The 16,628-nt window shown below is 42.4% G+C and overlaps 1 protein-coding gene across 1 annotated transcript in view; it reads right to left on the reverse strand.

The window, feature by feature from the left end:
* The window catches only part of LOC137327706 (protein inscuteable homolog), a 190,514-nt gene extending 176,212 nt beyond the window's left edge, over positions 1-14,302 (reverse strand). The window contains exon 1 of the mRNA XM_067993505.1: positions 13,958-14,302. Coding sequence (XP_067849606.1) covers positions 13,958-14,302 — 345 coding nt within the window. The remainder of the gene's footprint in view (positions 1-13,957) is intronic.
* Between the last annotated feature and the right edge of the window lie 2,326 nt (positions 14,303-16,628).

The raw sequence follows: 16,628 nt of genomic DNA on the forward strand, positions 1-16,628 counted from the left end.
ATGGGTGTACACCACCAAATGCTTGGGGCACTGGAAAGCCTGCCAGAAAACCTGCGCACAATGACAAGGGGGAGTCAGACTCCAACTTGACACAGGGTTTTGCGCAAAGCTTGGAGCCCATCATTTCCAAAGTGGAACGGGTGGTCACCTCCATCAGCACACCATGACACAGCGCCTGATGGCCGATGTCGCGGCTTCCATTGCAGCACAAACCAATGTGATCAAAGGTCTGAAAACTACGGTTGCTGCTCAGACTGCTGCAATGGAAGCTGAGACTGCTGCAATGGAAGATCAGCCTGCCGCCAACATGGCTCTGGGGACCACTGTGGAATGGGGCTTCCAGAATGACACAGCACTCCAGCAATCCATTCTCCAGCTGATCACCGGGAATGCTGAGGCGTTGCCCCAGGACGACAGCCTTCCTGCTCCCACCCCTGCCACTCCACCAGTGCTCTTGTTGTTGCCTAGGGGCCAGCCAGGCCAGACTGCTGCAGTCCATGCTGAGATGGTGCAGTCTGAAGTCGGGCCATCCCGGCCTGGAGCTGCTGGAGGTCGTCCTCCAAGGCCATCTGCACGCTCCTCCATTGAAGGCCAGCAGCCTCCCACCACCCATGCTCCAGCCATTGGGGATGCACCTCATAGGAGCACTAGGATAGGTAAAGGCACGCGAACAACAGGCACTAAGGGAATGCACAGGGGTGTATAGTTCTGTTCTGTTTCCACAATTTTATTTGTTAATTGATAAGTGTGACTTTGAATTTGCATTTGGTGGTGGTTTTTATTTGTACGATGAGCAGAGGGGGAAACCAAAGTGTAATCAAATGGAGGGTGATTTGATGTTCATGTGGGAGCGGACAGGTGGGGAGTGTTGGACTGTTGGTGAGCTCAGGGATATTTTTGACATTATTGATAGCGGGCACGGATCAGGCGAACATGCAGAGCCCTTGCAGATAAGGTGAGTGTTCCCTGTTGCACCCTTGCATCTTCCTCCACTTCCTCCTCCGGCTCCTCCCCCTCATCAGCCTCTTCCTTCTCCTCCTCCATCTCTGACTCAGGGTCTTCTCCAAACATCGGTGGAAAGGGATGGTCCCTCATGATGGCGAGGTTGTGCAGCATGCAGCAGACCACCACGAATCTTCCCACCCGCTCAGGGGAGTACTGCAGGGCTCCTCCAGAACAGTCCAGGCAGCGGAAGCATTGTTTCAGGAGACCTATGGTGTGCTCCACGACGTTGCGTGTGGCAGCATGGCTCACATTGTAGGCCTGCTCTGTACGTGTGCGTGAGTTCCTGACCTGAGTCACGAGCCACGGCGTGAGGGAATAGCCCTTGTCACCCAGTAGCCAGCCTTTGACTTGCCGAGTCGGGTGAAAGAAAGCTGGCATGTTGGAGCCGCATGAGGAAGGCGTTGTGACTGCTCCCAGGGTAGCAGGCATCGACCTCCATGATTTGATGCATGTCGTTGCACACCAGCTGCACGTTCAGCGAGTGGAAGCTCTTTCGGATGACGAAGATGACCGAGTTGATATGCAGGGCACGCAGAGCATTGCGTGTGCAGTCAATGGCACCCTGCACCATGGGGAAGCCAGTAATGCAAGCAAACCCCTGTGCTCGCTCATTCTGCTTGTCTCTTTCAAGAGGGAAGGTGATGAACCTGTTCCTCATCTTGTACAGTGCTTCTGTGACCTCCCTTATGCTGCAGTGCACTGCACACTCAGATGTTGCACATGTCGCCAGCAGAGGCCTGAAATGATCCTGAGCCGTAGAAGTTCAGCGCCACGGTTCCCTTCACAGCCACAGGCAATGCTGTCCTTGCCCTTCTGTGAGGCTGCAGATCTGTGTCACGGCCTCCTTGGTGAACTAGATGCAATGCTCCTCACTCATGTTGAGGTAAGAGAATTGGTCCCTGAAGGCCCTCACTGGATACGGCCTCCTGCTCAGTGCCCTGCGCCTCCTCATTCTCCGTCTCCTCGTAGCTTGACCTGCTATGCGTGGCCCCTCTGCATGCACCCAGTCCTGCTGAATGCCCAGCGGGAGCCCTAGCAGACCATCCATAGTTGTCAGGAATGTTGTTCAACCACAGTTGTAACTTTCCGAGCCGTAAGGCAGTACTCTCAAGTGTACTCAAGCAACTCTCGGTAACTACAGGGAGTTTCAAAAAAACACTTCCTATTCCACCAGCAGCCGGAAGCAATAATCCAGCAACTAACCTGCAACACCTGCATGATCCCTTTATATAGTGCTGGTGGGGATCCTCCAGGTGTCCGTGGTTAAGACTATGCGTTGAGTTGAGCATTAAAGTTCAAAATGGTGTCTATCACTTTAAATCAGCATTGCACACTGATTGTACGCATTCTCTCCCTACTTACATGCTGCTGGCGTTCGGTGTTTGCGCATGTGCTAATACCTATACCAAGATGGCATCCGGCGCACGTCACGCTGGAAACGTGCGTGCACAATGACGCCACCATGGCACTTCAGGAGGCCATGTAGCGCCGAAACAACGGCTGCAACATGGCCCAATTTCTAGCCCAACATATCTTTCTATAACCTTGCTCATTTTTCCTAATTTCTTTCTCTGGTTTTATTTCTCACTTATCTATCTTCAGAAAAGGCACCAAAACAAGCAGTGATAATTGCAGTTCGATTAGTCTACATCAGTAACTGGTAAAATAATAGAATCAATTAACAGAAACTAGAAGATTACCTATTTGAAAATAGTAAAAAGGTGTGAACACTGTTTCATAAGTGGAAGATCCTTGACATTTTAGAGCAAGTGATTTCCAAAGTGGACAATGACAGTGTACTTAGACTTCCAATAAGCTTTTGATAAAGTTCTGCATGAAAGACTATTACACTAGCTTAAGGCAGTGGGTATCCATGATAACATTCAGAAATGGATTAGAATGTGACAGATCAGAAATCTGCCCCATTTCAGATCTGAAGAATCTACATATTATATATTTAAATGGATTTTAACCAGTCCAATGTCTTGTTGGAATCATAGAATGGTTACAGCACAGAAGGAGACCATTCAGCCCATCGAGTCCGTGCCAGCTCTCTGCAAGAGCAATCCAGCTAGTCCCACTCCCCCGCCAGTTCCCCGTAGCCCTGCAAATTTTTTTCTTTCCTAATTCCCTTTTGAAAGCCATGATTGAATCTGCCTCCACCACCCATCCAGGCAGTGCATTCCAGATCATAACCACTCGCTGCGTAAAAACATTTTTCCTCATGTCGCCTTTGGTTCTTTTGCCAATCATCTTAATTCTGTCCCCTCTGGTTCTCGACCCTTCTGCCAATGGGAACACAGTTTCTCTCTATGTTGTTCTAATTTTTTTGTGGCTGTTGGCTGACAACAGTTTGCCCATGTGAGGAGGGCAGAGGAAATCTACATCACGGGCTAGCATGTGGATGCTGCTTCAAAGGGAATGATCTGATCTCTATTTATATGGATTACTTAACATGTGGTGGGAGGTACAAAGTCCACCCATATGACAGCAATAATTAACATTGATCAGCGAGTTTTTAAATCACACATACTTTCAGCTATGGCCTTTGAAATGATCCCATCAGGGTCTTGCAAGCAAGACTCTTGTAGTTTGGCTATGACCTGAACAAATGTAAATTGATTGTCTCGTTTCAGGGAGATCACCCAAATGCTTGTGAAACTTAATTTGATTGATAGACCTGTCATTGCAGAAGTGTTTTTCAATGGCTCAGCTTTGGTTAATTGTGAATAATATCAGCCCATCTTCCTTTGCATCACTTTAACATCAAAGGGAAAGAGGAACATATAATCCAGGGTGGTAGCACTTGTTTTTCTAGATCGGTGAAAACTAAAGACTTTATAGGGTTTATTTCTTATGTAAAAGCTCATAAACTATAGTGCTTGGAGCAATTTGCTTAAAGTTTTGCAGAGATTGCGTAAAGTTTCTTGACTTTTATTGTTTTGGAAGAAACACAGAGTTACATGAAGTATTATAATCTAGCTAAAATCTGTTTTGTTTCAATCATGCTTCTCAACAAACTGATTTGTAGCTTTTGTTCTAAGTCCTATAGTCCGTTAATATTTGACGGAGATTAGTCGGAGAGATCAGAAGAGTACTGCGGGATCTGTTCTATTGTAAATGCATATCTTAACGGCAAAAAGGTTCACTCTTCACTGGGGGTATACTATCCAAGATTACTTTGCACATAAGGTCACATTTCAATTCATAGGGAGTGAGGCTTGTCAAGTGCCTCAGAGATTTGATGCTGGAGCTCCCATTGTTCATGTTCTGCATAGAATATCTGCAATCAGAAACAAAGTATAATCTGGTCAAATTTACAGATTATACTAAATTTAGGGGCAAACTGGTAAAATTTGCGAGTGGAAGAACTATGGCAAATTAAATTCAATACAAATAAATGCAAGGGATTACACATTAGAAGAAAGAATGGGAGTCAAACGTATTCAATTAATGGTATTTAACCAGCTAGGTGAGACTGAAAGAAATCTGGAAGTTACAGTAGACTCCACACTTAGTGCATACAGTCATTGCAAAGCAACAATCAATAAAGCTAACATAATGCTAAGCTATATTGCTAAACTGATACAGTGCAAGATTGAGGCTATTATACTGAAACTGCACAGTGCTCTGGTCACACCTTGAGTACTAGTCTCCAAGGCACAAAAAAATCCAAGCCCTGGAGACGGAATGTCAGAAAACTGAGTCATAAGGACATGCCAGAACATCTCAGACAGCTCAGCCCTGAAAGGAGATGAATAAAGTAAACACAAATATAAAAGGTAAATGTGGAAGCTACATCATTAAATAAATTTAAAACAGAAATAGACAGTTTCCTAGAAGTAAGGGGAATTAGGGGTTACGGGGAGCGGGCAGGAAACTGGACATGAATTTAGATTTGAGGTTAGGATCAGATCAGCCATGATCTTACTGAATGGCGGAGCAGGCTCGAGGGGCCGATTGGCCTACTCCTGCTCCTATTTCTTATGTTCTTATATTCTTATGGAGCACTATCTTAAATTAAACAAATGACTGCAGGACAAGGGAACTTCGATATAAATTAGCAAAAGGAAAGTCCAGAACTAGTGTCAGGAAGCAGTTCATCAGGCAATGAGTAATCAATACCTGTAATTATTTTCTGGATAGTATAGTGGAGGCAAAATCCCTGGAATCACTCAACAGTCAGCTAGGTGTAACAACAGGGAAGCAACATCTAACTGTCTCTTTGATGATTCCATGGAAGGATGAGCAAGCTTGGCCAAATGACTTGACTGATCTTTGTGCAATCTCTGAGACCCTTAAATCTTACTATCATATGTTACATCTTGTTGTACCTTGGTAGATTAAGAGCCAATATGTTCTAGATATCATTTAAATATTCCCTCATGTCCAGCAGAGAGCAGTAATTTTCAGCTGTCAGAGCTGACCTCATTTTAACCAAAAAAAAAATCTATGGAATGCTATCTGTTAATCTGTCCAAAAAAATCAAATTAGTAAAATCAGATAGAACTTTACAGCACACCCCTCTTATTCTCTCACTTTCAGACAAGATCTAATTCTGTAAATGGTATTAGTAGCTATTTGATGCCAGCATCAAGAATATAGCATTCCTCCTCCAACTTTGGTCTTCAACATCAGACTTTACTGAAAAAAATCTCTATAAATTTTTTAAGGTCTATTAATATGTATCAGCTGTCCCCTTCACTGCAAAAGCTGTAAAAATTGTGACAGTTTTACCCTAAATTTATGACCAGCCTGCCTCGTAGATAGCCCAGTGACATCACAAACTAGCGTATTAATTAAATTCAATCCATATATGAATGATTACACAACATAACTGGGCGACATGGACATGTTGGGCCGAAGGGCCTGTTTCCATGTTGTAAACTTCTATGATTCTATGATTCTATAACACTTTTCCAGATCAACAACACTTGCAAATCACATGGTATACATAAAATGCACAATGCACTGTATGATTTGCTTAACCCCTTCTTTTGTGCTACATTGATTTGTATTTCAGGGAAGTATCAATGATGACTAAATTATTTTAGAGGAGGTTAAATTGGTCTACGTCAGCAGCGCCAAACGGTACTCAAGACTCACTCAGACCATTTATATCTCCCTCTTGCCTTGGTAAAAAACTCTATTCCTCTGTTTCCTTTTGAGTCAAGAATTATGAGGTTCTTTTGCAAACATTTCAAAAAGTTTATATTCACTTTATTTTCTATTTGAACAAATTAAGTGGTTGTTACAATTCAGGCTCTTTTTCTAACACCTTTCTGGTGTTCATGGGCAATTTCCATGAGCAGGCTCAGTGTCTAATGAACTCAAATCTGCATCTTGATTATCTGCCCTAAATGGAATGATGTAGCCCAGGTCTCACAATTCACCCCAAATCATGGTTAATCACATATTGAAGAATATATGCGTTGTCCTCCATATTCTCCTGTAATCTCAGAAGGTGGAAAAATAACCCACTAATACCACGGCATACAGACTAATTCCAGCTGTCCATATTTATTTATAGATAAAGTTTATATTTATTTATAGACAAAAGCAAAAGTAGGCAAAAAACAGTAAAATAGGATTGTCTGTTCAAAAACAAAGGTAACATTTATAATTCTAGTTGATACTCCTCAACCAGTTCTTACAAACAGTCACTTAATCCATTATGTTAAATGGCCTCCCAGAGTTCCCATTCCCCCCTTGCATAAAGCAGGCGAGGTGAATAGATGATTGAAGACCCTGAGGGTCCATGGATTGCGAGGGAGTCTTTTCCTTTGATATAAAGAACGATCTCGTTGAAGATAGTCCTCAACGAACAGTGTGCGAACAGACACATATTACAGAAAAAAATTGCATGGAAACTAAGTCTTATCTTGATAAGGTATTCACACCTTTCCAGTTACACTGATTTTGACACCCAATTAAACAGGAAATTTCATTTTGAGTTAACTATAAAGTAACACTGTGAAGGAACCTGTGTAAACAAACAATATTCTCTGGTTTAGCCAGTCAGATATGGATTGAAATAATCAAGTATGATTTCGGATAGATGACCCCTTTGATGAGATTGATTAGGTTTGGATGCATTCAGCTAACTATGAGCATTGCCATCAACAAAGTAACTTTATTACAGAACAACGCGAACTTCCACAGTGCTTTCCTTTCCCTGAAATGACTGAATGGTTGGAGTAGAATCTGTCACATTATTAAATTACCTGTCTCATCTTTGAATTCATACCCTCTTTTCTAGCTCTATATAGTGCTAATTCTGCAGCAAGTGTCAAACTTATGATTTTCAAAAATGCAAGATTGTGTCACGACTCTGTTTATCTACAAGTGTTTCACATCAACCTACGGTTGTGATGTTGTCTTCCTAACTGTATTTTTCAATGCTAGTGAGCAATGAATATGTTAACCAGGTTCTTGCGAACCTGCAAATGGGCACATCTCAGTGTAAGTGCCGAGATACACATGCTGGAAACCTCCGGTGAAAACCCTGGAAGGCTTTCCAGGGCCAGGGGGAGATTCTTCAATTTGCCTGCCGACAGTGGGTGCCCACGCCACTGCGGGTAGATCTAGATGCCAGAAAAATCCAGCGAATGTGGCTGGGTGGGGGATGGGGGAGGTGCTGGGTTTCTCCACCCCTCTCCCGCCTCACTCCACAATAACTAGATGGTGTCCCTAGTTTCTATTTAATACTGCAGTTTCTATTTAATATTTAAAATTATTTGTATAGAAGGAAATAAAAATGGTATTTTTGAACAAGAAAGCATTAATAGTTATCAAAGTGTCTCTATCTTAAAAAAAATGAAAGCTTCAGACCTGAGAAATGCAGTTACTCCTCCAGTTGATTGGAATCAGGCTAATGTGATGCCCATATTAAAAAGGATGAGAAAACAGACACAAGCAACTATAGACCCATTGGTCTAACTTCCATGCTGTGTACATCGGAACATAGGAACAGAAGGCGGCCATTCAGCCCCTTAAGCCTGTTCCGCCATTCAATGAGATCATGGCTGACCTGTTTCCTACCTCCATTTACCCACCTTGACTCCATATCCCTTCATACCCTTGGGCTAACAAAAATCTAGCGATCTCAGATTTAAAATTATTAATTGAGCTAACATCTACTGCTTTTGTGGGAGAGAGCTCCACACTTCTACCACCATTTGCTTGAAGAAGTGTTTCCTAACTTCTCTCCTGAATGACCTAGCTCTGATTTTAAGGTTAGGTCCCTTTGTCCTAGACTTCCCCACCAGTGGAAAAGGTTTCTCTCTATGCACCCTATCAATTCCTTTCAAAATCCTAAAAACTTCAAACAAATCACCCCTTAACCTTTTATATTCCAGGGAATACATGCCTAGTGTAAAATAATGGGAATAGTTATCAGGAATGAACTTGAAGTTTATCTGTCGAACAACAGCTTTGTGAACAGCAGTAAACATAGATTCAGGAGGAGAAGATCCTGCCTGACCAATTTCCTTTGAGAAGTGACAACCGAAACGGATTGAGGAAAACCCTATGATGTGGTGTACCTAGACATCCAAAAGGCTTTTGATGAAGTTATGCACAAAAATCGATTAGTTAAACTTAAAGCCGTGGGAATTCAGATTAAAATTTGGGAATGGATAAGAACTGGCTGAACGGTAGAAAACGAGTACTCATTAGAGGAGCTATGTCAGAGTGGGTGGAGTGGGGAGTACTCAGTGGGTGGAGTGGGGAGTATTGAGTGGGTGCCCCAGGGCTCAGTGTTGGGACCACTAATGTTTCCAATTTACATAAATGAGAAGTTCTGAAACTCGAAGTGGTCAAATTTGCAGGTGATAACAAAGTAGGAGGGCAATGCAATCAAAGGAAAGCAGCTCAGAAGCTACAGAATGATTTGGGCAAAAGATCTAAATAGGCAGAACAATGACCGATGAAATTTAATGTGGGCAAATGTAAAGCACAGAAGGAGAGGACACAGGTTCAAATTAGTAAAAGGTAAATTTAGGACTGATATCAGGAAATTCACCTTCAGACAGAATGTTCAACAACAACTTGCATTTATATAGGTCCTTTAACATGGTAAAACATCCCAAGGCGCTTCACAGGAGCGATTATCAAACAAAATTTGACACTGAGCCACATAAGGAGATATTAGGACAGGTGACTAAAAGCTTGGACAAAGAGGTAGGTTTTAAGGAGCATCTTAAAGGAGGAGAGAGAGGTGGAGAGGTTTAGGGAGGGAATTCCAGAGCTTGGGGCCTAGGCAGCTGAAGGCACAGCCGCCAATGGTGGAGCGATTAAAATGGAATTGTAGGGCTGGAGGAGGTTACAGAGACAGGGAGGGGTGAGGCCATGAAGGGATTTGAAAACAAGGATGAGAATTTTAAAATCATGTTAGGATATGGGCAGCAGAGTTTTGGATGAACTCAAGTTTCTGGAGGGTGGAAGATGGGAGGCCAGCCAGGAGAGCATTGGAATAGTCAAGTCTAGGAGGTAACAAAGGCATGGATGAGGGTTTCAGCAGCAGGAGCGGAGACAGGCAATGTTATGGGAGTCAAAGTAGGTGGTCTTGGTGATGGAGAGGATATGTGGCCGGAAGCTCATCTCAGGGTCAAATAGGACGTCAAGATTGCGAATGGTCTGATTCAGCTCAGACAGTGGCCAGGGAGAGGGATGGAGTCAGTGGCTAGGGAATGGAGTTTGTGGCGGGGACTGAAGACAATGGCTCAGCCTTCCCAATATTTAGTTGGAGGAAATTTCCTCCAATATGTTACTATGATACATCAAGATGGGCTAAATGACCTTCCTCATCCGTAATTATCTTGTGTTATGTGCAACCTTGTCCTGCAAACAAAGATGTTGCAATCACTAATCTGAGAGATGTACATGATCCAAGGGGTTAGAGCAGCAGCCACCTATATGAACATATCAACATGCCACCTGCAGATATGTGGTGTGAGCAGCATGCTTAGTGTTGGGTGTTTGTCACATTTAATGGGCCACAGGGTAAAAGCCTTATCCTACCAACAAAGCATAGCACCCTGGGAAAAGAAGGACATGCCAGTGAATGTGGAAAGAACAAGTGCATTGTCTATCTGTTAAACATCATACATGGAGCTTCTTTGTGCTCAGTCAAAAAGGGATGTGAAGGCAAAATGTCTACTCCTGATACAAAAGCAGGAAAATTGTGTTGTGGATTCATTTAAATCTTTTTGTGTGCAATATACAAAAATGACGGACAGGAAAAGACCTGCTAGTCCATCAAGCTTGCCCCACACTCATGATGGCCGGATCATCATGGCCAGACACCTCCTAAAGCCCCGCAGCCATGTAATCTCTTGGGAGAGGAAAAAGAACAGAAAAATACCCAGGACCAATAAGGGGTCAAAAAAGAGGCTATGGCTATTGCATAAATACTTGAATGGGAAAAAACTGGCAGGACTATGGGGAAAGAGCAGGGGAGTGGGACTAATTGGATAGTTCTTTCAAAGAGCTGGCACAGGTACGATGGTATGATTCCATGAAATGTGGGCAGGCATTCGCCCATGAAATGCAGCTGAATAGAAAATCATGTGCCAAAGGAGTTGAGTGCAAAATATGCCCAAGACCTGCTTGCCCAATTCCCTCTATATCCAATCTGAAACTGACACAGTTGAGTATGGAATTAGTCCTGTAGACCTTAGGGGCATTTAAAACAACTAAGAATGCACACTAGGAGAGTTAGAATATCAGAGGAATAAGCTTACTTGAACCAAATGAGTCAATTTTTGTGACCTTATACTCACTGTAGATAATTACAACATAAAATTGCCTACAATCTTTATAGAATATACAAAGCACGTTGAAAATTGACATTTTCCACAAAAATACAGTTCCAAAGAAAAGTTCATTAGGAATCTGAAGAGCAGCTTGATCTGCTATGAGATTAAATATAGCTGGATATCAAAATTAAAAGTAAAATCAACCTAATACTTCTACAAAAATCAGAAATTTAAAACATATATATATATATATATAGGGGGAGGGCAAGACAAAAGCAGGGAAGAGAAAATGGGATGGCATGAATGGATACAAAGAAAATATTACCAGAGAAACAAAAAAATACAAACATACATATGGGGAAAAATGGACAGGAACATGCAAATATAAAGCATGGAGGATTGACAGCAAAAACAATGGAAAGGAAGAAACCCAGTAACACGACTGCTCAAAGCACACAAGTGTGATATTTCAGACTATTATTCTAGACTCTCAGTTGTCACTTCTCTACAAACCAGTACTCTAAGTGACACTTTTTGTTACAGTCACTGGCTTGTTCCAAACACTTTGTTCTTGGTTCTCTTTGCAGTATTTTGCTATGCACCTTCTAATATTCATAAACAGCTCAAATAGCCTTCTCCAGCTTTCTCTTTTTCCATTCTGACAATTTAACCTGACAGTGTAATATCCAAGATCGCAATGATTGAATGAAAATGTATTGTTTAATAACCAATTAGATGGCCAGAATGTGTGGTCCACACTTAGATTAACCCGTTAAGAGCTCTGCTCAGTTATTTCAGCAGATTAAAAAAAATCATAGAATGTCACCCTCCAACCATATTAAATTAATTTTGATTTTTCAATAAGCTGGTTCTACATTACAAAGAAATGCCTTATAATTCATCAGTTTCAGTGATGTGTTCATTGACGATACAACTACTGATCAAGATGTTTCTGAAGTTGTCCATACTATCCGTTTTATTATTCTCTCAACCGTTTTGTTCTCTTGAACAACAAGATAAACAATAAAAAAAACATTCAGCGTCTCCTCTTGATTTCTTAGTCTGGCCTTCTTGGATCAACATGATCAGGTAGTCTGAACCATACAATGGTCTTGATTGCTGTCAGTATTGCTCCATTCATACCCAATGGCTTGTGTCATGGCCAGGGTTGTGGGGGGGGGGAAGAATTAGGGTCTCTAACTGTCCACTATAAATCTGGCTGGCTCTAATGGATACTATGTTGTTTTTCCGCATTTGTTAACTTTTTTCTTCCTCTGTAGTTTCTCGGTCTACCTCAATTAGCATGGGAGTGGTTAAATCTAGGATTGCAACGGGATCTTGATAAATTGGGCCAGTGGGCCGATGAATGGCAGATGGAGTTTAATTTAGATAAATGTGAGGTGATGCATTTTGGTAGATCGAATCGGGCCAGGACCTACTCCTTTAATGGTAGGGCGTTGGGGAGAGTTATAGAACAAAGAGATCTAGGAGTACAGGTTCATAGCTCCTTGAAAGTGGAGTCACAGATGGATTGGGTGGTGAAGAAGGCATTCAGCATGCTTGGTTTCATTGGTCAGAACATTGAATACAGGAGTTGGGATGTCTTGTTGAAGTTGTACAAGACATTAGTAAGGCCACACTTGGAATACTGTGTACAGTTCTGGTCACCCTATTATAGAAAGGATATTATTAAACTAGAAAGAGTGCAGAAAAGATTTACTAGGATGCTACCTGGACTTGATGGTTTGACTTATAGGGAGAGGTTGGATAGACTGAGACTTTTTTCCCTGGAGAGTAGGAGGTTTAGGGGTGATCTTATAGAAGTCTATAAAATAATGAGGGGCATAGATAAGGTAGATAGTCAAAATCTTTTCCCAAAGGTAGGGGAGTCTATAACGAGGGGACATAGATTTAAGGTGAGAGGGGAGAGCTACGAAAGGGTCCAGAGGGGAAATGTTTTCACTCAAAGGGTGGTGAGTGTCTGGAACGAGCTGCCAGAGGCAGTAGTAGAGGCGGGTACAATTTTGTCTTTTAAAAAGCATTTGGACAATTACATGGGTAAGATGGGTATAGAGGGATATGGGCCAAGTGGGACTAGCTTAGTGGTATAAACTGGGCGACATGGACATGTTGGGCCGAAGGGCCTGTTTCCATGTTGTAAACTTCTATGATTCTATGAAAACAACTTTTATTCATCACCAAAGTAATTTCATAGAATCGGCCATGCCAAAATTTTTGAACAAGCAGACTGTTGGAAAACAGGCATTTTTAGGCAAAGCAAAAGTCAAATAATCTGCTTTAAAATTCCTTGCATGACTCTGGGATGGCTCGACATACACAATAAAAGTTCAGAACAAAATTAATACAAATTATTATGAGAGACAAACTGAACCAGTTCTTACCAACAATTACTGAACAGACTGTTCCATGATTCAGGGTGGATGTTTATTGTGAAAATTAAACATCCAAAATTTAAGAAAATATTAGCCTAACTTGTATCCTTCCTTCTTCACTAAATATATCTTCAACAGTAATTCTCATTACCAAAGAGTTCCTGCTTATATATATTCAGAACTTTCCGTCGAGACCTCCCCTCCTAATTCTATTGGTGGCATAGATCTTCCAAGACTTCCGTCCATTATGGTAAACCTTTCTCTATTAATCTTGCTTTTGTAGTCTCTTTCAGATACACATGAATGTACATAAATATTAAAGAAATATTTAATCACCCCCAACTATTCAGAGCACAATACAAAAGAGACATGGAATGCAAAATTTCAAATGCAATTTCATTTGTCATACTTATAATGGGATGCATAACAAATGAAACTACACTACATCAAGATGAAGGATCCCACCAAAGTGAGGCACTCCAATTGGCAACCAGGCTGAAAACTGCTTAAATTCCTCCCATATACACAAGCTTGAATGAAAACCAATTTCTCCACTTAAATCCAACTATGGTCAGAAAATATGTTGCAGCTCTCCCCTTAAATTGAATAATTGTGCCATTATCACCATTAGCTTCATCTCAAAGTAGTATAAAGATTCAAAGTATAACTGAACAATGAGATATCTAAAACAAATATTGTTTCTGTAGTTAAATAAATAGAATTTTAAAAAAATATTTCATAATTTTACAGTTTAAGTCTTGAATCTTAATTCACAACTAAATTTGGTCTGGTCAATGTTACCTGTTGTATCTCTGCTGAAGCATTTTCAGTATAACTGTTGTATTCATTTATCAATGACCTGACATGACAGTTCACCCTCACTGCAGTGCTGTGGATCCGTTGCCACCTATTTTTGTCTAATTTGTGGAAAATCTTGGACAGCTCTGTGGTGATGGTCCACGCTCTCTTCAACAGGGCCTGCAAGCTGTCTTGTAAATTTTGCTGAGGTGTGATGACAAGCTCGTTGTGTCCATCACCATCCACACTGATGGGTTTTGATTGAAGAATGCACATGCACTCACATTCTGCCATCAATCTCAAGTCCTCCATCCAACGCCGCACAGAATCCACTTCTATCAGATGCATGCTAGAAAAAGAATACCAGGAAGTTATAAAACAAAACAGAATTAATGCTGTCACTGCAGTAGTGTTTTTTGGTCCTTCCAAGTCCCCCCCACCGCGCCTCCCCCCCCTTTTTCTGATGGCACTGACTCATATTGTGCACAGTTACATGGGTTCAAGCAACCCTCCATAAATGTTCTTAAGTGTCCATTCTTTATTTGTGAGATTAGACAATGGCCCTGAATTTCCTCGCTAATCTTCAACATTTATGCAATTGTTACACCATTACTGGGCTGAAAAGATCGAGGAAATTTGCGTTTTAGCACATTTGGGTACATTTATGTCGTTGTTGCACTAAACACAAGTTTCCTTGATCTTTTGAACAGTGCAAATCTTATGTCCATCAAATCCCCTCAAGGTTCATTTGCATAGCTGCACTGTTCAAGAGCACAGACGTTTCATGGGTTTAGGCCACTCCTGCAATCAATATAAGTTTGCAACCAAACACAAACAAATCGGTCTAACAGCTCCCCTTATCGCTTCAGACAAGTGAGGAGTTGGTGAGGACATCAATTTCACTTACTGATTAGAGACATCCAATGAACTTTTCTTAGCCTGTTCCTTCACATTTTTCAATCACTGACACGTACGCTTAATTTTATTGTAGTGCTTTCCTCTCTCCCCAGACTAAAGTTTTGAGACCCCGACCTCCTCCACCCCAAACCCATACTCAGATCGACTTCAGACAACGAATGGCTTTCCCCATGGGCACATCGTTCAATGCCATCATAATGGACGAGTTGCAGCAGCAGCGTGTCCAGGCAGCATGGTTAAGGACAGCAGCCCACCAGATACTTCCCTTCTCAACACGTAAACAAACCACACCGGTCCCACATGGACCTCTCCAGGAAGCTCTACATCTGATGGCTGTGCCTCATCATGAAGATTTGCAGACTCGCTCCACTGCCACAACTGCTTTGTCAGTGGCAATTAAAGTGACACCAGCCCTCAACTTTTACAGCTCCGGAACCTTCCAGACAGCCATAGGGCATCTGTCCAACATTAAGCAGGTAGCTGTCCGAGCACGCATACAACAGGTGATGGATATCTTGTTTCATAGAACCACTGAATTCATCCACTTCGGCATCATCCCCAGGCAGCAGAGGCACAGATCCAGGGACATCTACAGGAAAGCTGGGTTCCCCAGGGTTCAGGGTGCCGTGATGGCATCACGCAGTAGTTAAGGTGCCAACGGAGCAGCCACTGACATATGTGAATAGGAAGGGGATCCCATTCCCAGGACGTCCAGCTCATCTATGTGCAACCCAGGCCATGTCCTCACTCGCCACTGCAAGGAGCACCAGAGGACATATTCAGAAGGAAATCTTAATCAACTGATCATCTGCAGTGGCAGCACCTCAGCCGTACCCTTCTTCTACGCAACTTTCCAGATGGCATCAAAGCAGATCTCTTTGACCCAGCAGGGGCCTCACCTGTATGAAGAAGTCCGAACCTACTGAATGGTCCAATTCCTGACTTACTGTAATGTTTATAAGTAACAAATCAGAATACAACTACTCAGTATATTTCAAAGCCAACATTTCTTCTTTCACAAGCTAAGGGGGTGGAAGATTGTGCGTGTGTGGATAAGTGTGTCATTTAAGCAGTGTGTGGCAATTGTGATAGGAGAGGTGAAGTGAAAGACTGGGGGGGTGGGGTGGGGGAGAGGGGGTGAGGATGTTAGCTTGGAGGAAGATGTTTTTGGGGTTATGCAAGGCAGTTGGTTTGTGTAGAAGAGTTGTAGGTGCTTTACCCAGAGTGTAGCTTGAAAGTTTAGTAGTGTGAGTGTTTCTTTAAGAGGGCGAAGAGTGTGGTGTTGCCCAGAGAGGAAAGGGAGAATGTGGATAACATGCTACACTTGCCTCGCTCATGAAGTGCTTTCACTTCTTTCTGCACCGTTAATTAGTCCCGGGTGTGAGGGTGTTGATATTCAATGTCAGTACCAAATCCCAGAAGGTGGCACAACTGGTGATGGTGTCTGGCTTGCTGAAAGAAAGACAAACCCAGGAGTGTGAGGTTCCTGTCTTGTACCTCTTGGAGGGGGGCTTGGATGTCTTCATCAGAGAAGCCAATTGTGCTTCTTCTGCCTGCTTCCCAGTGGGCCCAGTAGACGGAGATGTCGTCAAGTGATTTGATGGATATTGCCCATGTGACCACACAGTTTCGACACCAAGCTACACCAGAAATAGACCAAGAATATTTATATTAACTACCCAAGGAAATTTGCATGTTATTCACTCTCCTGGTGAACAGCGTGACTTTCTGGCGCAAAACCAACATAACTATGGCG

This window comes from Heptranchias perlo, chromosome 12 (genome assembly GCF_035084215.1).
Source record: "Heptranchias perlo isolate sHepPer1 chromosome 12, sHepPer1.hap1, whole genome shotgun sequence".
Lineage (NCBI taxonomy): Eukaryota > Metazoa > Chordata > Chondrichthyes > Hexanchiformes > Hexanchidae > Heptranchias > Heptranchias perlo.